Below are 23,247 nucleotides of genomic sequence, written 5' to 3'. Positions count from 1 at the left end.
AGTCCAGAAAGAAGCAAAATGAGGAAGCGGTACACTTTTACGATTTCTGTTAATTCCTACCAGCTGTAATTTAAGAAATCCAAGTGACATCAGCATTTCTGTCTGAGCCAGCGAGGATGAGAGCAGTGTAAATGCAGAGTCATCTCAGGGGGAAGGAACAGGGGGCGACTGGGGAACGCATCAGAAAACTCGGAAAATTAATTCACTTTGTAGTGAATCACTTCCACAGCTTCCAACAGCAGCAGTGCCAAAAATAACATGAAAAAGTGGGAAAGGAAGCGTAAGCACTCCAGCCCTGATCAAATGAGCCCTAGAAACTTCTAAAAAAGTGCACACGGAAACAAGTGAACTCAACGCTTCTGAACACAAACAAAAGCAATCCAGCCACTTCTGAGCAATGAGAGAAAAGAGTCAATATGAAATAAAGAACAACGTCCTACACACACACACACACACACACACACACACACACACACACACACACCACTGTAAACGGTAACTGGAATGCACTGGTCAACATCTGCATTATTATGCACTGGTTAACATCTGTATTATTACCTTCTGGAAGAGAGGCATAGAGTCAGTTCCATGGTCTCCGTTTCACTCTTCACCCGCAGAGGAAGCAGCTGGTGGGAAAATCACTTACATGTTTCCAAGCTGCCTCGTTTTCGATTCAAGAACAGACTGGAAAATAGGTCTGAGTTCCCAAGGTAAAGGCCAACCCTTGGCTCTTACTCAGGTCAGAATCAGAAGGAGAAAACCAAGCAAACCAAACTTGACCAACCAAGCAACCTACAGAAGTAAGATGAAAACACTCACCAGGGCCACCCTGGCCCTTTGGCTGAACATAGAGGCCACACAACCTGCTCGGAAAGGTTATTATGGAGATTCCATTATAGCCGCTCAGCAGAAGGCTTACATGTGCCTTCTCTCAACACGGGGGAAGGCTAAATTAGAGATAGAGTGATAATTAATAGGATCCTTGGCAGCAGAAGCCAGCTTCTTTAGCAAACCTGTAATTGTTGCCTGCTTAAAATGACAGGGAACCTAGCCAGGAAGGAGGGAGGTGCTAACGATGATAATCATAAAAGGTAAAGCCACTTTACATCAACAGGTTACTGGGCTCCCATTCAAAAGTGTGTCCTTATCTATGGATTCAGGGAATGGTAAAAACAAATAAATGTAATGTCTCATACAGGGGGACGAGAGATCAATAATACTTGCAAGGAAAAAACACAAAGGTAAATGATGAGAATAGATAGGTTTCCCCTCCACAAAGCCTCCAGGCCTGGAAAATGTCATCCATTTCCTACTAGATCATGAAAATAGAGATCAATATGTACAAGACACCACACTACAAGAGAAAATGATTGCAAGAAGTAATACACTTTGATTCAGACCTCCTTTGAAAATACCAAGGGCTGAGATACCTTAACAGCAGCCACAGACACTGCTCTGACAAAAAAAACAACACCCTTGTCGGCAAAGGCAAACTCTCTAGGAAGAAAAAGGTACATAGCTCTGAGGTTGTTTGACAAAACAACTGAAGAACTCTGGCAAGGAAAAGGAGGAGCAGCCCACGATCCCATTGAAACCTTCAACCCAAAGAACAAGAAAGACCGTCATTGTAGCAAACCGATTACCAAAACACTATCTAGACAATATTTCCAGAAGGCCAGTGCCCATGATGTACTCCCCAGAAAAGGCCAAAGCAATGTACCTCAACCATCTTCAGATGCCCAGAGACACGGAGAGACAAGTAGTCAACCTTCTGCCGTGGACTGATGTCTGTGGAGATAAACCAGGGCAACAGGAACATAGTTTCATAGTGAGTAATGCTGCCCAAAACTCTTCATAAAGCCAACTTGGTAGTGCAGGCGTTTTGCATTCACTCACGAAGATTCTGGCTGGCCACAGCCCTGTCGAGAACTCTCTGACAGCTCTCCAACACTGACTGAACGTTATTACAAACCTAAGGGCCTTTAATGATGCTTAAGACACAGCCCAGGAGTCTCTATTGATAATGGCTCCCAGCAGGCTTTAACATTTCCTGTGGGAGTGAAAGATCCATGACTGATAAAGACTCGGGAGCAAAAGCTCTGGAAACCTGAACGGGTTGGTGTTTTTCTTCATGTGTGACAATGACGTCCCTTTGAACTGTCCATCTCTCTCCTCTCTCACTATGCAGAATAAGGTTTGTGCATCTATGCTAAGGCTCCTGACTTGCTTGGGGAACCCACTAAGTACATGGCTCACCATAAACGCCATCAACTGGGAGGGTTATAGCTTCTTTCCTCTCTGTTAGATCATTACAACCTTTTATTGGAAATATTTAACTCAATACTTTACAATGACTAATGCTCTTAACACCCACATGTCAAGGCAGAAGTTATGCTCATTACACAACATTATGATGTTTCAAGAAGTCTGGCATGTCAAAGATAAACAGTCCAAAAGAGAACAGACTGGCTACAACTTTATGAAGGCACACAAGAAAAGCAATTAACAAGTTGAGGGGGGAGGGGGAACTAAGAGAAACCAGTGAAAAACATCCAGATGTTAGGAAGGCCATGTTCAGTGGAGGAACACGATGCTGGGTGTGTCAGGAAGAAGACTGTTTGAAGCTATCGGGAAGCATCATCCAAGGAAAGCTTTGATGACGAGGGAAACCTACAACTTGGCCACCAGGCCCTTGAGAATGATTAAGGCACCAACATCCTATCTTCTGTGGGAGCCATCACAACCTATCTCCCCTTCCTCCATCAGAAGCAGCTTGGAAAACAAAGGGCTTTTTATCCAGGTATGCGGCGAGCACCTTTAATACGCAGATCTATTTATCTTGGATTCAAACATTCAGCCACACCCTGAGTCCTTGGCCTTTACTTCATCAGAAACCTAGTCCTCTTTCCATTCCAAAAACAATGAGTTGTCACCCTTGCTCACACCTGCCACTCCCTCTGAACCACAACATAGCAGCACCCACCAGAGCGTGACGGAGAAAGGTGAGCACCCACGTTGGACAGTCCTACCTTTAAATCTTGATGTCATCTTTATTTGAGTGGCCTAACATATCCAAGGAAAAGAAGACAGGCAAACCTCCATTTCTTCATCATGGGAGCTGGTCAATCTCATGGGAGAATTATAGTATAAAAACATTTTAAACATCTCACACCATATCTGTTGGATACCAAATGACTTGATGTGTTTGAAATTCACCTAGGTACAATTTATTCATTCCTGATAGTTTAATTTCTAACACTGAAAAGTCTAGGAGAAAATTACACAGGTAATCTTCCTTACCCCAGGACTAAGGCATGTGTGCATGCATGTGTACACACACACACACACACACACACACACACACACACACACACGTACTTTTTATAGTGCTATAGTGCTCAAACACACAGGAAAAACAAGCCAAACTGCAGCCTAAGACACAGGCCATAATAAGGGTTTTAAAAATGCTAGATGTGGTAAAATAAAAAATAAATAAATAAAAATGCTAGATGTGGCTGCTGTTGCTATTACTGGTGGCCTTTTGTGTTTTCTTGTTTTAGTAAATTGTGTGTCTGAAACTAGTTCCTCTTTCATTCCTTCTAGAAGAATCCCAAGCACTAATAACAAGTACTCAGGTATTATTTACAACAGTGACAGCTGATAACTATAATATGCTGGTTTCCAGTACAGGAGGAAATCAAAACCCTTGCTGTAAACTCCAGGCCCTGAGTGAGCCAGACCTGGGTACTTCAGAACTATCTACAGCAGCATTTCTACACCATCTGCTCTCTACTGGATTCTTCAGGAAAGACCTCATAGTTTCTCTGTCTTTTTTGCCCAGGACTTGACTCTCATATTCCATCTTCCTAAATAACAAACAAAAGGGAACTATACCCAAGTCAAAAGTACCATACCTGAACAGTGAGGCCCAGAGAATACCAACAACTTGGCAGTGATGGGTCATGTTTAGAACAGACAAACAGGCAAAATGGAAGACTAAGTTCCTTCATTAGCATGGCTGATGTGCGACCCACCACATCCGACATCCGAGCTGTAGGAGGATAGCTAGAAGACCATTTTCAGCAAAGTCACTTTTCATTATTTATGGGTTCCCCATTTTCAAATTCAGTTGGTAATTAAAATCTGTAACCCCAAATATCAACATTTGTGGCTTTCTTGAAGTAGCAAGAAATCCAAGTAGCTCAATGCACACACTCCCCACTGAGGTCAAATGAAGTTAGGACCTTTCATCCTACTTCCACACTGCAGACAAGCATCCTTCCACAGCCTGCCAGTGCGCTTTTGTGTTTTGTGTTGGTGACCCCACTACTTAAACAGTTCCCGGCACAGGACTGAGGCTGGGTCACTGCCCTTTGTACCGCCACATGTTAAGGGAACTGTCAGGAGTGGAGAAAACTCAGAGAGTAAAGTGAGCATCCTCAGCCATGAGATACAGTATGACTGGTCAGTTCAGTGTTAACTAATCAGTAATATCCACAAAACATAGTGTCTTTAAAAGAAACCACACAGAAGACTGTTACACATTGATTGGTTAACAAAAACTATTGAGACCAGGGGCTGTCAGGAAACCACCTCATTATTGCCCCGGGAATAATTCAATATCCACAAATTTGATGGTTTTAGTGATTTTACAGAGCATAACCACCAAAAATAATGCATGCTGGCTGTAGTTTATTGCCCCTCTTAGCACCAAGAGCAACAGCAATCCCCTGCCTACTCATTTACTGTACTGAGGGTTGTGGATACCGGGCACCTTACATGCCATCACTGCTGTCCCAAGACGGAAATTCTATCAATGGTCTTATTATACAGGAGAGAAAATTTAGGCTCAGGAAAACATAACAAGGGGGAATAGCTAAAAGAGTCAAGTCTGAGACCACTTCCTGCCCATTTCCCAGAAGAGCCCTTTGAACACACACAGAAAGGAAGGAAGGAAGGAAGGAAGGAAGGAAGGAAGGAAGGAAGGAAGGAAGGAAGGAAGGAAGGAAGGAAGGAAGGAAGGAAGGAAAAAGAAAAAACAGGAAAGAAAACTTTCTTCAATTCTTATTTAGGGCTTTCTTGTATTTCTTGTATTTTTAGTTTTTAGTTTCTTGAAACAGATTCTTGTGTATCCCAGGCTACAGTGAGGTTGACCTTGGCCCTCTGATCCTCCAGCCTTGGGAGAACTGGGATTACGGGAGTATGCCACACAGCTGGCTTTAGCTGGTGCTGGGGACAGCACCGTGTTGTGTGTGATATATGCTACGCAAGCACTCTAGATGCCAAGCTACATCCCTGGCACATTGTAGTTATCCTTTCTTCCAAAAAGATTTGGTGACCACTCAGTGTCCTGGGTGCTTGACATGGCCAACAAACGGACAAATTCTATGTTCTCCTGGGGATTCCGTGACAGTAAAATAAGTGTTACCACTGGCCTACTTATAAATACAGGAGCTTGATTAGCTTTTAAATAAGGCTTTCAAGTACAATGGCGGCTGAAGGGTGCCCTCAGTGAATACCATTTAAGTGTATTTATTTCTAGAGTAGCTAATGTAACCACCAATCAGGTTCTTTTCTTCTAGAAAGACCTCCTCTGATCCTTGATGGAGTCATTACCCAGCAAGCCCCACTTCCACTGGCCAAGGGCAACAATGTTCATTCAGTTTGACTCTCTTGCTCATCATTATTTCCTGACTCCATGTGGCTTTAATGCCTGTGAAATATACCCTCACCTGGAAGAGAAAAATAAATATACCAAGGATGCTACAGATAACTCCCAAGCCAAGACTCAGAAAAATCAGACCAAGAGGCAGATCTCTTAATAGATGCCAAATAAATAAATAAATCTACTCTGACAATTTTCCCATCATAGCTGCCTGGCTCTTTGCCTCAAGCTGTGCCCCTAGCTCTTCATGGATTCATCCATTCCTCTCATTAAAGTTCAGGGCTCAGAGAAACCCATCAGGCATGATGGGTCTAAGCAGCACTCTTCAAGTTCCATCCTCTCTGACCCCAATAAACCTGCTCTGTACGTCTTTGCTTCAACAACATGGAAAGAAGAAAATTGTCACGTTGTTTATTTCCTTGTACTCCTCAGGATAGATGCTCTTTCCCTCGGAAACAAAGTAGCACTAGTTGGAATGACACAGCCAGGCTGCAAGAACCCTGAAAAAACACTGTGTTTGCACAGATGGATTCTGGTAGAAGGTGCGTGCGTGCGTGCGTGCGTGCGTGCGTGCGTGCGTGCGTGCATGTGTGTGTGTGTGTGTGTGTGTGTGTGTGCGCGTGTGTGTATGTGTGTGTGTGCAATTAACTGGTTGGTAAATCTGTTCCCATTCCTATGTACTCACAGCAAATAGCTGAAGGAAGAAGTGTGAAAGACTCTTCAATTCATTCAGGACTAGTCTGGGCTCAAATTTTTGCTGTATATATCCATACACATTTGAAGATCAACCATATATATAGTCTGAGTGTTTAAGCCATAGAAAATCCAGTTGTGACTTAGGGTGTCAGAGCAATGGGAAAATCAACAGCTCCTTCAGAGGAACATTTCTATGACTTTCCATTTCTTCCATTGCCATGCAAGACCCTCAATTTTCCCTGCAAAGACACCAGTAGGGCACAGACAGCACAGGCTGCCATAGTGGGCAAGGATGACCATTAACCAGCACAGAGTGAGCAAGAGTAGCTGTTACACCCGGCACCACAGCTCACATACAACGCCGTCTTTTGTTCTGTTTTAGCTTGATTTGGTTTGGTTTGCTGAGATGGCAGGGTCTTGTTATGTTGCCCAAGTGGCCTAGAATTCAAGATTTTCCTGCCTCAACCTCCAGAGTTCTGGGTACACAGGTGTGTGCCATCATCACGTGTTGTAACCTTTCCCTAACCATCCTCTCATTCTTTCTCAAAACTAAAGAGGTGAGCATGCTGGTACCCAGGAATGTGGCTGAACACTAACTGATGAAGGCCTTTACATATACCTAGTGTGGAATGCAACTGTTCCCCAAGAAAGATAGTTACTACTCGGGTTAACTCCTTCCGGTTTTCCAAACACTGGGCTAACCACCACTTTCAGGAGAGAAAAGTTGCAATGGCCAAGAAATGCAATCACAGTGGTGTAGGAGGAGAGCGTTTCAAACGCAGTTTCTAACCTTCTAAGGTACACAGGAAGATAGAAAGTCCTCGAGTTTGGGCCTACGGGGTCTTCTGATTGATACTGGAAGAATGTGACTACATAAAGAGGTGATAGTGCAACATGGATCACCCGAAAGCAGAAAGTCACCACGGACAAGACTGGATGGGGACAGTTAGCAATCGCAGGAGCCCGGACAGACACAGCAGTGGCACTGAGCTGCCACGATATTGCACAACTCCAATTAGTGCCTCTTCTTCTGTGTTCTCCACCCAGCCATGCTCTGTCATTATGATGAAAGGAAACAGGCTGATAAAGACTGTGCTGGCCACACAGGGTAACGCCTGGCGTGTAAACAGCTCGTGCCAGCCTTACATGTCTCCCTCTGAGGCATCACACCATTCCCCACTATTTGACCCGGATCAACTCTCAGCAATCCCAATGCTGATTACCCAACTGGGCGACTATTTCGGGCCTTTGCTATGGACCGACTTCTCATCCTGCCTGTCCTTGAGTCATTCATACCCCTCACTATGGTATCAAAACCAAACATTCATTTCAGGTCAAAAACCCAATGGATGACATGTATGAAGGTTAACTGGGAGGAGCTAACAGCCAGGATTTGGGCAAATGACTATATTCCCATATTTCTTCACGTTTCTCTATGTGTATGTGAGAAAGTCTGTATGTGTACAGAAACGTGGCGGGGGGGGGGGGGGTTGGGGTTATGTATGCACACACGTACAAGTACATACGGAAGTCAGAGGTCAAGTTCAGGTGTGGTTCCTCGGATGCTATCCACTTATTCTCTGTGTGTATAGGAGTTGGGGGTGGGGGATTCCCATTGGCCTGAAGCTTACTAAGTAGGCTGAGCTATCTAGCAAGCGAGCCCCCAGACTCACCTATTTCCATCACCGGAGCCCCCGTTACAAACACATGCCACCACACCCTACTTTCTTACATGGGTTCTGGGGACCAAACTCGGGTCCTCACAATTGCACAGCAAGCTTTGACTGACTGAACTGTGTCCCCAGCCCCTCCAAACCTCGTCAAATCACATAATGGCCCTCTAACCTCACACTGGGATGGTACCCACTCATTGCTTCCTTTCAGTCCCGCACTGAAGCTGGGGCCCCAGGGACAACGCGCCCAGGGCACTCAGCCGAGGGGTGGCAGAAGTGCAGTCTAAGTTCAATTCCACCTTCTCCTAAATTTAGACTTCCTGAGCTGGTGGAGAAAACTCTTAACCAGCTTATGGTCAGAACAGATGAGGGCTCTTTCTCTGGAGAAGTTCATTGGGCAACAACAGCAAAAACACATAATTCAAAACATTTGGGTCTAAGTGGATTAAACACAGGCAGGTTGCATTTCTGGTAAACCCAGAGTCTGGAACTTTCTTATGAACTTAATTTGTCTGGCCCTGACCTTCCTTCTCACAGTGCCCCCACCCTACCCTCACCCCCAAGCAGAGGGATGAGCAGTGTGGTGAGGTTTAGAACAAAGAGGAAGAGTCTGTTATGTCAGGGCGGCCTTGTGTGCGACAGAGTGAACATTGGCTGGGCCCCGTCATTCCGCCCCTCTGTTTTGGAAGCTCCCACACTCTACACACTGTCTGGAATTCATTAGAGATGGGAAAACAGGCTGACAGTCGTATTTCAAGTTTTATTCAGCAGAAGTTGTGTGGAAAACAATTCAGTCATGTGGACGTGCCCCAAACCACCTTCACCCTGTTTCTCAACCCAATCCCTCAGTCAAGTGACTTCAGTCTGCTTCCAGTTCCACCCTCGGAGAGGCGGGAAGAAACTACCCCCAGTGCAAGATGGGACCTGTAAGCCACTTGAAAGTCTAATTCTTGGGCAAACCTGCCATCCATATCCCTGGACTTTTGGGTCATTTAACCATCAATTTCCTTTTCTAATTAAACATGATTAGTTTGAATATTCTGTCATCTGGCAGGAGCCAACCTTGTCATTATACATTATTTATATCCATCATCTTGGCAATTTCAAGTTCATTGAGCAAAATCATCTACCACCTCTTCATGGTAATGATTTTCAAAGTATCACACACACACACACACACACACACACACACACACACACACACACACCAACTCTTTACCAGAGTAACAGTTACAAACCTGTTAGAAATACGACTTCTCAGATCCTATCCTGGGCTACTAGATCAGAAAGGGAGGGGAGCATTCCAGGAGCCCTCCAGGGGTGGTACACCTGGATGATGCACACTTACTGAAAACTACTGTTCAAATACAGTTCCATAAATCCCATGCCTCTATGTTAAATTATTCTTAGATTGATGTCTTAGAATGAAAACTCCCCTGACCTGGAATGCTCTCAGGAAAAATCATGGTGTTACTTGTATTGTCATATCAGAGATAAATAATAATCACTGATAAAAAACAAAAACAAAAACCACCACCTGTTTATTTGTTTGTTTAAGGGAGGAGAGTAATTCTCTCTAGAAAGTTTTTTAGCGGAACTATGTGAATGATATGGTCGTACCCAAGGAAATCTTGGGGTCCCCTTAGGGTTCACAAGTCAGCACATCCCTGAAGCCAACTCCTATGACAAGGACATGGGACCAGGCATTTAGCACAAAACTCAACTACAAGGACCGCGCATGTGAAAGGGACTGAACTTGGGAAAGAGACTGTTCATAAGTGAAATGAAACTGTCCAGTAGGAGAAACGTGCAAGAGAAGGGATGCTGACTGCCAGTGAGAACTAGCTAGAATGCTGGCAGTTATGTGGAGCCAAGAGAGACAAAAAAGGGGGTAACAAGGCAAAGAGTCTCCAAAGTCATGGAGTGCCATAGAGTATCACTGAAATCTGCCCCTCCCCCCTGCCCCCCCCCCCCCCCCCCCCCCGCAAAAAACTCAACTAATCGTCTATGTCACTCAGGTTCCGTTAAATTGTACGTTTCAGTGACTTTGCTGTGATGATCAAGCAAGCCCAATCAGCCCTCTCACTCACTTCTAACTCAACAGATGGAAAGCTTCCCTCTGCAATCTGCATCATTGGAACTGCATTCCAAACTCCCATCATTCACCATTTACTCACCCAGCATTTACCTAGGTAAAATATTATTAGTGAAATGACAGGGGGAAATTACCATGCTATGATGAATGATGCAAGGTGTGGTTCCAAAAAGTCTGCAGTCTGATTGTCCAGGACACTCCAGTCAGTAGCCAACCTCTCAAATTACTCTCCACGTGCGTTTCCTCGCCGCAAATGGACAGAACCGCATTTGACTTGTCACGGGGAATTGCGCCAGCTGCTCATATTTGTTGGTCTTGCTTCACCTACGCTATTGTAAATGCTTGCTTTAAAAATAAATAGACTTGTCAAGAATGCACAGCTGAAGTTACCCTATTGCTTTGCAAATACAGGACTCTACCTGGTCCTACTATCGTAACGTTTACTCTCCGTCATTCTCAGCCAAAAGTGCGATGAATTGGTTGCAAAGGGTTCTACTAACCAATGTACTAAATTTGTACGGGACCACTCTGCAGGCTCAGAAATACAACTGGGGAAAACTCACTGCAGAGTAACTCACTTCACTCCTGCAGAAAACTGAAAGATAAAATGCACCCAGTCCTTTTGATGGAAAGTTAGCTGAGGCTTGACCACTGACATACCCATGTGTGGATTCACCAAATTAACTGTAGAGTGGTGTCTCTGCTAGTTCAGGAGAGACCTTGTTCATACCAAAAGAACAGCAGGGCCATGTGTCACCTAGGTCCTCTGGCAGACTTTACCTATATGGTTCTGGCGCCTGAGTTGAACAAGAAAGCCATGTTTGCGATTTCCATGTAAAAAGGGACCAGAGTCAACACAGCACCCTCATCTGACTGTCACTTTGTAAATCCATATGTAACCCCAGCCATTATGCTAAATAAATCTTTTCTGCTCACAACTTGCTCTAGACAAGCCAAGCCTTGCCTGATGAAAATGTATAGTCTGCAAATATAAGCTCTGTAGATTCCACTAGGGCAGGAAACGACTTTTCCAATGCTGTTCTCGATCAGATGGAAAGTGAGGGAATGTGTGTGAATGATTCAGCAAGTGACTCACTTTGGGGAAGGGGCAGGGTAGGGAAGGCGAAGCCCACACACGCCTTCCTGACATTGCTCAATGAGCCACAGTTTCGACTAGAACTGGAGTCCATCAGTGCCTCCCCCTAGACCTGAACTCACTGAGTTAGAGTGAAAACATTTGTTGTCTCACTATGCAGGACCTTTCCTTTTGAAAGTTACCATTCCACAGGTATGTGAATGAAAGAACACAGCTATCGAAATCTAAATGATGGTTGAAAAAAAAAAAAAAAAAAAAAAAACTGTTTTCCAAGAGGCCAGGCTGCATCTGTGACAGTCAAGGCTGGCGAGAGCTGGGCGGAGCGTGGGAAGTGAGCTTCTTCTTTTCGATTCTGCACCAACACTACCACTGCACATCAAGAGGCATGACCCACTGCGGAGACTCCTGTCTGGGAGTCAGGAGGATGGGCACATTTTGTGAAATTTACGGTCGAATCCTCATTTACTCAGACCTTACCTTTACAACCAAAAAAGTAACCCCAAGCCCCACCCAAAGCCCACTCCTAGGCCAGCCAGGGTCCGATGGGACATCAGCAGAGTCACAGCAGGGACAACAACACAAAGCCGGACAATTCTGAAGGAAATCAAAGATAATAAAAAGCAAGACCCATCTCCACTCTTAGTCCAGGGTTAATTTTACAAAGCTGAGCGTGAAACGTGACTCATCCAATACTAAGAAAAAAACCTCAAAACCAAGCTATGAATACTCACAACAAAGATTGATGTCTATTCTTTCTCCACTTTTCACATCTTACCTTCAGTAAGTCTTACCATCAAACTGATGTTAGCTGCTTTTTATACATTATGCCTTTTATTTTTGCAGAAATTTTGCAAAGCAGTTGTTTTCCTCGAGAGGGAACTCAAGTTCAGAGAGGTTGGGTAACCTGTTTAAAGTCACAGAGCTGGTGAGTGGTAGCACCAAGACGTGTACCTTTATGCCAGGCGTTCTTTGTAGCGTCAGGTCTTCCATCAGAAACACTTACTTCACCATCCCTCCCTGGCCTTCCGACCTCACACAGCCTGCTTCTCTCTCAGTCACACTCCGCTGCAGTTACCAAAATCGCCTTGTTTGTTTCTTGGGTTCATTATTAACTTAGAGGTCCCTACCTCCAAGATGGAAGCACCGTGCTAGTAAGACACTCTGGCTATCTAATTTACATTTCATTCCCTGCAGCCAGCAGGAGCCAGACACAGTAGAGATGCTTAATACATAACTGTTGTAAGAAGGGAAAAGAAATGGAGTGGGGTGTTTAAGAAGGAAAAACAAACATGTCCAGGTCCTTCTGACCTCAGAGCTGTGTTTCTTCTGCTTACATGACTGAGTGACTGACATGGGCAGGGATGGGGGAGCTGAGAGAGGGCCCTCATGAAGTTGAGGTGTGACCTTCAGCCCTATGACTCTGCTTCTCACCAGTTACCCTTATTCCTCCCCCAGCGCTCTGCTGTTCAGCCCACCCTGACTCAGCTTCCAGCTGGGATAGAAAAACCACCAATAAGGTCACATCTGTCATGCCTGTGCATCTGGACCACAGCGCGCAGCACCTGAGAAGCACCAGGAAGTGACCGTGGAAGGCGGGAGGCTCATCACTGGAACCTCAAGATAAGAGTCTCATGTGAACACCTCAAGAGGTCACCCCTTCATCCTCCACAGTATGCTTGACCCAACACAGGAGAAAACAATGGGGCCAAGAGACATGGAACCCCTATTTAAGAAGCAACCCGGAGAAGTGGGTTTAGCAGTAAGAAGCCAAAGCAGGCCTTGGGAAATGCTGGTACCGGAAACCAGGAGGGGACTTTCCAGTGGAAGAGAGCTCAGCCCTCCAGTCAACAGAGGTGCAGACTCCGTGTCATGTCGTGGTGTAACTCCATTCCTCCAGTCACAGTATTTAGACACAGAAACCCCTCCAGATAAACTGTAAAGTCATCATTCTAAGACCAAAAGCTTGCAATGACCACAGTGACTGTCTCTGGCCTGCCTTCTTGATCATTCCCTCCAAATCATCCCCCCTTGGAGAGTGCTTAAACATATTTTTATGATTTATTTCGATTAGACAAACCTAACAGGACAGCACATTTTATACTTGCTACTCACACAAGCACACACACAAAAACAAACCAAACTTCCTTGCTGTCCTTGACAGATGACCAAAAAAAGAACAGTAACTCGGGATTATTTTTTTTTCCTGTTATTTATCCTAATACTGCCAGTTCTGAAACAAAGCAGTTGGAGAGAGAAGTTTAGTAACTTTGAATCGTCCCGAGATACATTTTTCTACACTGAGGTCCTATTCCTGACAGCAAGCGCATGTGACCTGTTCTAAAAAAAGGGTATTTTCCACTTCTTGCACAACTGGAGCAGATCTAAACATCAGCTCGTGCAAACTGCACTGCAGAACTCAAAGGGAATTAAACATTCGCACACTTAAAGAAACTCTATAAATAGCGGCACTTGGGAAGAGGAAATCTCCAATAACAGGCAAAACCAACACTTAGAATCCCACTTTAATCAAGTGTTCCGTCTAATCATATCGCAAAGCTCATCTGCATAATGAGGCTGGAACATCTGCCAGGTTGAGGCACCTCAGTCTTGTCTAGTCTGCTTCTGAGCCTGTAAGAGCTGAGTTATTGTTAAGAGGAGGCAAGGCTACAGTGTAATTCTACCAAAAAACAAAGACCTGCTATCAATTACCAAATGTCTATGTTAAGCATATATACATCTTTTTGCCATTGTTTTAAAACGTACACCAGTCTCAAGAAGATAAGGTCTATTGGTCTCATCTTAGAGGTATGTTAATTGAGATTCCATGACATGAGGCCTCAGGAAGCCAGATGCACTGGGTAAGTGGCCAAGACATGGTCACAGCACTAATGTGGCTTCCCTAAACCTTCCAGCCCGAGTTCAGTGTCTGCAAGCATTGAGGAGGAAGCCCTCCATGCCATCTCATGCCTTCTCAGCTGTCTGAGTATTGCTTCACTTTGAAGGTCAAATTCAAATTCCCTCATTCCCTCACAGAACCACTGCCCCCTACCACACCACTTCTGGTTCCTCTAATAAATAAACCCCCATTGCTGATGCCCACAGCAAGACCACACTCTGCCTTGTGTGGTCACTGGATGGACACGTCTGGCCCTCACCTACTAGGAGTTTTCGTTGGCAGCTTTGGAGTCTGCATAATCATGTACAGGACAGGGCACACTAGTTGACAAGAACCTGGGGGTCCAACTAGACCACCTCTGTTTAAATCTGGGCCCTATCTAGTACTTGATATGCCTCAGTTTCCCTCTCTGTAAAAAAGTGAAAAATAAAAATACAGATGCCCAAGGCTTAAGAGAGAATTAACTGTTGTGCTCAGAAGAGTGCCTGGAAAAGTTAGGACTAGATCATTTTCACATCCGAATTAGTACCTTTGTTTCTAGTTAGCACCTCCTTGGGTTTTGCAAAGACTAAATGTATCATTTCTTTTTGGTTGTGAGCCTTAGTCTTCAACAGCTGAGCCATCTCATAAGCCTGAGTGAGATTAAGTACATCTTATTCATGTAAAAACACTCTGAACAGGGATTGGCACATGGGAAATACTAACCGCCTGTTAGCCATCATTACAGCTATTAATTTCGGTGTACTCAGACTTGAAAATACACGCTGATTATAGATTTTTGTGTGTGTGCTGATTGCCACACTTGCCAAATTTTATCCCGCAGAAATAAACCATTATCAGATGGTTCAAAAATATAAAATGCAAAAATAAATTTCTGAACACTTTGTTAGAAGGAAAGCAAAAAAGAATTTGCGAGATTGAGGAAGTTTTATTACATAACAAGACTTGTCTTGGAGAAGTGAGCCACAATCTACTAAATACAAACACATTCCAGCATGTCGGAGCTCACTAAGAAAAAGGAAAAACAAGAGCCCCATGTACTCACTTGTGGTGAGTGATGACTGGGCGCCAGCACCATCCCTGAAGTTAGTGTCACCCTTAATTGTCTTAGTCTCTGGGAAGAAGCTCCTATTTGCTAGCTGAGGAAACTAAGTTACAGATCACCAGGCCTGCCCAAGATCACCCAGCTAGTGACAGGAAAATACAATGACAAAGCAAGGCTTCCAGGCTTTATGCTAGTGGTCCCCTGCAGATCTGAAAGATTAGGGAACACAAAAACAAACAAACAAACAAGAAAATGTCCAGACACAAACATTCAGGGGCTGGGGGCAGGGAGATGGAGATGGAGATATTGACTTAGCAGTTTTGTTTTGCCAAGCATGGATTATTATTTCCTAAAATAAAAGGGCATTTTTAGCAAGAAAACCGAAGGGGAAACCTCAGCAAAAGCCAGTGGGCTTGTGACGACGTATGGGGAAGAGACAGTCTAGGATTCTCATCTCACCACAAGTGTAAGCAAACTCCACGCACTTCTCTTTGAATCCACACTTGGCACCGCTGCAGCGTCCCATCTTGCCATGATTAACTTAACACTGGCTTACATCCCCATTTCTAATCTGCAGGAAATTTAATACTGTCTGAAACAGTACTAAAATTTGCAGGAGGAAACTGGGACCAAATGAAGCCGGTTCCTAAGTCTGCTCAGGAAAGGAGCACCAGCGATCACGAAGCTGTAGGCTTCTCCAGAACAAACCCATCAGAAGGCCGTGGGCCGTGCCACTGTGGTCTGCAATGCTGCTTTCCGGACCAAAAGACCTACAGGCTCTGCCCACTTGTCCCCAGGAGCTCAAAGACATTTCTCTGGTGTGACTTGCCAGTGTGTAAATCTGGGTCTACTGTGATTGTTTCTTCTGGGACCCATTGTGGAGAAGTTATTCCCAGGAAAGCATCATTCATCATGAGAACCTCTGCTCCTACTGTGTCTCCTCCTACAACACTTCACCAGTCAGTAAGACCAAGAGGAGCTTCATGGAATCTAAGTTCCGCAACCTATTTGAAATACTTGAATATCCAGGCTGAGCCCCAGTGAAGAATATGGAAATCCATCCTTGAAGAAAGCCTACTGGGAATTTATTTCAAAAACACAATAGTGAACACAGAAACAAAAATTAAACACTGTATCTTTGTGGCACACTAAAGGAAAAAGCCACGTGTTCAACAAAGATGTACTGCAAGACATTATTCTGTACATTGGACAGCCCTTTACAGTAAAGAATCATCTATCTCGAAACATCCAGAGCTCCAAAGCTGAGTGACTGTTCTGGGTTTGGGAAACTCCAGAGTCAACAAGCCATGAAAAGAAATCCTTGCCACGTTGAAGCTCTGAGATCTGATATATATGTGTGTGTGTGTGTGTGTGTGTGTGTGTGTGTGTGTGTGTGTGTGTGTATACATTCATGTAAAGACTGGAGATCAATTTCAGGTGCCTTCCTCAGTCACTCTTGGTCTTATTTTTTGAGAGAGTCTCTCACTTTTATCCGTCACTTTTCAATTCAGACAGACTGGCTTGTGAGCAAGCTCATCTCCGCCTCCCTCATGCTGGGATTGCAACTGCCAACCACCATCCCTGGCATCTTCATGGGTGTTCTTGAAATAGAACTCAGGTCCACATATTTGTGTGGCAAGCACTTTACTGACTGAATCATGGTCTCGGCCCTAAAGGGGGGAGGGGGGCACAGTTTAATAAGAATACTGTGACTGCTAAGTTACAAATCTAAAAGCGGCTGCCAAGGAGGAGCGAGTTAAGAGACTGCTGCAATAACCCAGGCGGGGACTGACACTGGCTTGGTCGAAGTCGCCGCAGAGAAACAGGCAAGAAGTAGGTGAATTCTAGAACAATCTAGACCAAGGGTTCTCAACCTTTCTAGTGCTTCATCCCTTTAAAACTGTTCATCATGTCGTGGTGAACCCCCACCATAAGATTGTTTTCATGATCACTTCATAGCTGTAATTCTGCTGTTGCTATAAACCATAATGTAACTATGTGATATGATGGATATCTGATAGGCATCCCCTGTGAAAGGGTCATTCGACCCCAAAGGCATCGAGACAGACCCACAGGTTGAGAACCACTGATCTAAGGCCCTCTGAATAGGTGAGACAGTCGATTGGCTTGATCTGTTTGGGAGGCATCCAGGCAGTGGTACCAGGTCCTGGGCTCGTTGCATGAGTTAGCTGTTTGAAACCTGGGGCTTATACAGGGACGCTTGGCTCAATCTGGGAGGAGGGGACTGGACCTGCCTGGACTGAGTCTATCAGGTCGATCCCAGTCCTCGGGGGAGACCTTGATCTGGAGGATGTGGGAATAGGGAGTGGCCTGGGGGGAAGGGGAGGGGGGTAGGAAGGGAGAGAACAAGGGAATCTGTGGCTATTATGTAGAACTGAATAGTATTGTAAAATAAAATAAAAATAAAAATAAAAAAAAGAACCACTGAACTAAACAACACCATGGACATGGCCTTCTTACAAAAGTCTGCAACTTCCATTACCGCTCTTTCCCAACCAGGACTTAAGGGGTGCCCCAGGGAAGGCTTTGCACTAAAAACCACGAGGAGCCCCTGAACCATGTGAGGCCCACTTAGAGTCACACAACATATGTAAGTGACAATACCATTAGGACGACTGTCAGAAACAGTGTAAGGAAATGTCACCCACTCCAGATAACTTACCCACAGATTTCACGTAACTGGTTTATTTCAAAGAGCACATGTCCCTCCGTCCTACCTAGCACCTGCCTCTAGTACCAAGGTGTGAAGCTGTTTATGCCCACATACCCATATTTTTCCTTGCCCGAACTAGCTACAGAGGACATGTGCTCCTGTGTGCCATTCTTGCTGACTGTGACAGAGAACAGAACCAAATCCTTCCACATAAGTGTCAGACCACTCACTGGTTTTCTCCAGAGGAGAGTCAAACTCATTGAATGTATCACCCACCATCAAAATAGTCTAAACAATCCAGTTCATTCATTTCTTTCAGGAACACCACACACACACACACACACACACACACACACACACACACTCCCTCATTCTGGCCATGTAAGCATTTGCTTATAGAAGCAAAAGCTGGGGACTGCTCAGTAAAACACTGGTCCCTTCAGCCACATGCAGATAAAGCCATAATGAGCACACCCAACAATACCCCTTACACAATATCACCCAGAGCACCCGATACACACAATCTATGTCCACATACAAAATAGCCATTATGAGAAGAAGCCACCAGTGAAGGGCTGAGGTTATGCATCTCAGTGCCTAACACATTTCCTTCCCCTCTGCCACAAGCATGTCCAAAAAGCCTGCTTTAGCAAGGGCAGCCAGGGACATCTGCTCTTCCCAGAGTTTATTCCCCTAGCTGGATTCAAGGTCCTTCCCCAGCCCTGAAGTAACCTGGCTCCATTTTTCCAGCAGAGTTCAGACTCAGCCTCCTTCTGTCCAAAAGCAAGGATTCCACCCCTCACTCCTGCCTCCCTGGTCCTTCACTCACCTGAAAACGAGGCCCTCTGCCCCTCTGCCAGGGGAATCTCACTCATCTAGGCCCTAGTGACAACTGAGGTACAAGGATGATGTTCCCAATCTCAGCCTTATCTCATCTCACAAGTGAAAGGGGTGGAAATAAAGCCTTTCTTTGACTATCACAGATTCCAGTGACCATCCCCCTCTCTGTAATCATCACAAATAAGAAGTGCTACAGATCCAGAGTGACCAAAGAGAGTGAAAAGGGAAGATAACCTATTCTTCCGGGTAAATAGCAATGGACGGTGATGCAAAGGATAAGGGTGCTGCAGATGTACAGAGTTGGGAGGCACCAGACCAGAGGGTATTTTCACTCCAGTCCCAAAGTTTCTGAAGTGCCTGAGGAATTAAACATGTGTAGCAGCCACAAAGAGATCATTCCCAGCCACCACAGACCTCTGAACTAGCTTGCCTGCCTGCCTGCCTTCCTTCCTTCCTCCCTTCCTTCCTTCCTCCCTCCCTCCCTCTGTCCCTCCCTCCCTCCCTTCCTTCTTTTTGCATTCACTAGGAGAACTCTATTCCTGAGAGCTTGCCCAACCTGGGGAGACACGCCCACCCACTGCCACCCTCCACCCCCCACGCCCTGACTCTGGTGTCCCGTCCCCCCCCCCCCCCCGGGTGGCAGGTGGCAGATAAAGCCCAGGTGAAGTTCACCTAGGGGCCACCCGGAGCAGTCTCTCCCAGAGAGGCTGAACTCCAAGGAGAGACTCCAGGCCAGTTCATTGCTTCCCTGGAGCATCAGATCTCCATCCACCCGCGCTCTCCCGCTCTGAGCCCTCAGCCTGCTAGGATCTTCAGAAAAACTCCTTGTGATAGCACCAGGTCACCGTCCCAGTCCGGTGCTCCTCCTACCCCACCTTGGCCGGGTACCGCCCCAGCCCCCATTCAGCTCAGCAGCTGGCATGTGCAGTCAAGGGTCCAAGCGCCTGGATGAGCCATCCCAAGAGACCCATGATGTCCCTGAAGTGTCTCTGTCAGACACCCTGGGATGCGAGAAAGTCATCTGAGAGCAGGACCCCAAATGCCAGGGGCCAGGTCGCCCTGTACCCCAAGGCAAGGGCACGGGGTCCTTGTCCGAGAGCTAGTCAGACTGGCTATTCTCGCTCCAGGGTAGCAAGCGCGGGGCCCCTAGGCCTCCCACCGCGCCTCCCTCCAGCTGTCACCACTCACCTGCTCTTCAGAGGTTGACTTTTGAGTTCGTAATAGGTTTTGGGTTCTTCGTGAAACTCCTCCCCGACTTCGAAATCCGCCACGATCCCAGATTCTGACTGCATGGCTCCCGCTTGCCCGCCTTCCTCTGCTTGGAACTTGGAGCAGAATCACGGCACCTGACAAAGATGAGGGGACTTGGGTCCCCCAAGCCGCGTGCCCCGCGCAGTGCCCCGCTAAGCCCGCTAGCCGGCCGGCCGCCCCGGCGCGGTGAGTTTACACTCACATCAGGGCGGGAGGGGCCGAGCCCGATGCATCCTGGGATTTGTAGTACCTCCCGGTTCGAGCATACCAGATGTTCAGGAGAGCCGCTTCCGCAAAGACTACAACTCCCAGAAGGCCAAACCGGGGAGCGGCAACGTGGTGGATACCGATAATGCAAGTCCTGTTTGGATTCCTTGTCAATGTCAGCAGCTCCTCTCGGTGTCTCTCCCGTTTGCCTCAAGGGTACAGACCTGACTGTTTAATATTAATAAGAACGGACTCAGCCTGATCTCCTACTGTCCCTCCCAGCTCAGACATCTGTGAGAGCACGCCGAGTGTTCATTTAAAAAATAAAACTAAAGGGTTTGGCACTAGAAAGTTTCAGAGTTAAAGCCCATTTTTAAATGAAAGGGCTTTCTATTCGCCCCCAAGTTTCTCTGGACTGCAGCGACGACACATCAGCTTGTCCTCGATTGGAACAGAGTGTTGGAAACTTCACTCTTGTAATGAAAACATTATTGGAGAAGTTGTTCTTGTGCGTTGCTTTTCTGGAACTCAGTCTGGGCTCTCACAACGCTCTTCATCAGTTGAAAGTCTCCTTTCCTTTTATCCAATTAGTCACCTCTAATCTAAAGCAGCACTTGAAGGATTCAGTTAATTTTAAAAGGCACCAAGTTACCAAACAGCTTCGCCACCATCTGCTTTCAATTTCTCAGCGGGCTGGGAGTTCAAATGAGATTGTCCTAACATTTCAGACAAGACAGTGCAGCTTCAAGGCACTGAGCTAGGCAATGTATTAAATGACTGCACTTTTGCTCATTTGTGCTTCCAGACCTGTCTTCTGATTAGTTCTGATAGGACTCTTTGTTTCCTATAAAACAACAAGTGCTTTTGAGACATCAGTGTTAAGGGTGGCATTTTAAGATTCTAGAAACCCCTATTTCTTCTAAGAAATCCTGTGCAATCTCAGGCATCTCAGTTTGATTCCTAGAAGCCTCAATTTCCTCATCTATAAAAGAAAAGATTAGGAAACCTGTTTGAGATGGGGTTGCAAGGTCAAAAGTCAGAAAAATTGACTGGCAACCTGATAAACTGCTGGGCAGGCAAGATGGCTCAGTAAGTAAACGTGCTTGTTCACAAGCATGACAGCCTGAGACTGATGCCCAGGACCCACGCTTGGAAGTAGGTAACCATTAAGCCCTGAAAGCTGTCTTCTGACAGCTGCATGCAGGTGCCCACGCACATGCACACATGGAAGCACACACAATTAATTAATTAATTGAAACACTGCTCAAAGATCATTAATTTTGGCTGTTTCTTTTGCCCATCTTAAGACATTCTTTTCAAACTAGCATCTCTTTGTGTATTTTCACTCTCAGAAGTAATGAATTAATGATTGTCCTAAGAAGGTACAGTGATGGCTGGGCACCTCCCAGGAGTCATCCACTCTCATCTCTTGCCTCACAACAAAGCATTTTTTTTAAATTTCATATCAGAAAGATCACCAATAGGAGTGGGTAATTGAGAACTGAGGATTTGGGACAAGTGCACACTGCATCGAGGTAGCAATTACCAAAATTTTGTAACTGAATATAGTTTCCAAAACACTTCTTTTGGTCCTTCACAATAACAATATCATGACAGGATATCTGAAATAACCCTTAAAGGTTTCAAGATGTTCTTTGATATATGAACTACTAGAAATTAGATTTCAGGAATGATGTAATGGAAGGGGAAAGTAAACTAAGAAGGGAGCATGTGTTTAGACTCCTAATCTCATCCAGGTCCTCCATTATCAGTGCTGGAATTTGGGAAGAAGAACTGATGGGCTTGGAGCAATTCCAGGCATCTGATGGGGTGTGAGCCGTAGATGCTAAACATTGTGCATGACAGAAAGCTTTCTGGCCAAATGTCATTGGTGCCCACATTGAGAAACACTAGGCCTCTACATTGTCTGAATCTCTTGGCCCACTGGGAGTTTTTCTAACCTGAAGAAAGCTATGCACCTCTTTCTTAAGATACACAAATAGAAGCACATTGTGTCTAATTGTGGTCTGTTGGTCCTTGGAAGACTGTTGCAGACTTGTATCAGAATTGAGGTTTAGAACTATAATGGGGCCTGGAATATAGTGTAGTTGGTAGAACCTTTGGCTGTCATGTATGAGGTCTTGGGTTCATTCTTCAGCACTGCATAAAACAGTGTGATGGCGCACACCTATAAACTTAGTTCTTGGGAGAGGTGGATTCAAGAAGTTGAAGATCATCATATTGGCTACATTGGTGAAAAGTTTTAGACCTCCTGAAGGCCTCTCCACTGTCGCAACAAACCAAATCAGAGCAAATCAGGCAAAGTCCAGGTTTAATGGGTGAAGCATTCCTGGGTGGTTCCCCAGCCCCTCAGAGAGGAGACAGGGACACAAGACTGGAATAACCACAAGTCTGTTTTCAGGGATGCCACTCATATATCCCCTGTGGGAGTCTATCTATGCCTCTCTGGGGGAGGAGCTGTGTTTAGCGGGCTCTGAAGGGGCGGGGCTGGTTTGGGGAGGAGCTGTGTGAGGTGGAGCTCCCACCCAAACATTCCAGACTCTTTGGGTATAGGGATGCCAGGGTGCCAGGGTGCCAGGGGTTGAGGGGGAGCTCCCATCCAAACAATTGGACGTCTAAAAACTATAAACAGTCTGTTATGCCATTCATTATATAGTGATAATTATTTTTGAATCCCTGGTACTAGGTACTGGCAATAAGCCAGATCAAGCTGAATTAAAAGTAAAAGACTAGGTTTAATCTGAGCAAAGCATTCCTGGGTAATCTCAGAAGGGAGGGGGAGAAATCATGTGGCAGGTCTATGGACTGTAACTTAAATGCCCTGTAGGCTCAATCTTGAGCAGCTCCTCTGGTGGGCTTTCTGAAATGGGCAGGGTTTGGAGTGAGGGTGCTGAGGTGGAGCTTCCAATTGGAACATCCCAACCTTCTTGGGTATATGGATGCTAGTTCAAGTCTGACTACTTCCTGTTGGCATAAGATGACTTGCGGAGGGGGAGTCAGGAGTCAGTGGGCTCACGCTCAGTCGGAGGTGTGGGTGAAGAAGCATTCCATTAACTGCCATCCTGGAAGCCTCAGGGATCTATTTCTT

The 23,247-nt window shown here is 45.6% G+C and overlaps 1 protein-coding gene across 7 annotated transcripts in view; it reads right to left on the bottom strand.

Annotated features, from left to right (window-relative positions):
* Mitf (melanocyte inducing transcription factor) overlaps window positions 1–20,136 on the bottom strand; it is a 221,250-nt gene extending 201,114 nt beyond the window's left edge. For 2 of the 7 annotated variants that reach the window (XM_015989369.3, XM_042273707.2), the window contains exon 1: window positions 19,869–20,134. In XM_015989369.3, coding sequence (XP_015844855.1) covers window positions 19,869–19,972 — 104 coding nt within the window. In that variant the 5' untranslated portion in view covers window positions 19,973–20,134. Of the gene's footprint in view, window positions 1–1,720; window positions 4,881–19,868 lie in introns of those variants that run through there. The other 5 variants (XM_076567445.1, XM_076567447.1, XM_076567446.1 and 2 more) reach the window with 4 other exon arrangements.
* Window positions 20,137–23,247: the final 3,111 nt, after the last annotated feature.

The sequence above is a fragment of the Peromyscus maniculatus genome, chromosome 3 (genome assembly GCF_049852395.1).
Source record: "Peromyscus maniculatus bairdii isolate BWxNUB_F1_BW_parent chromosome 3, HU_Pman_BW_mat_3.1, whole genome shotgun sequence".
Taxonomy (NCBI): Eukaryota; Metazoa; Chordata; class Mammalia; order Rodentia; family Cricetidae; genus Peromyscus; species Peromyscus maniculatus.
The sequence above is the reverse complement of the archived record's forward strand: the minus strand, read 5'-3'. Positions and strand labels throughout refer to the sequence as shown.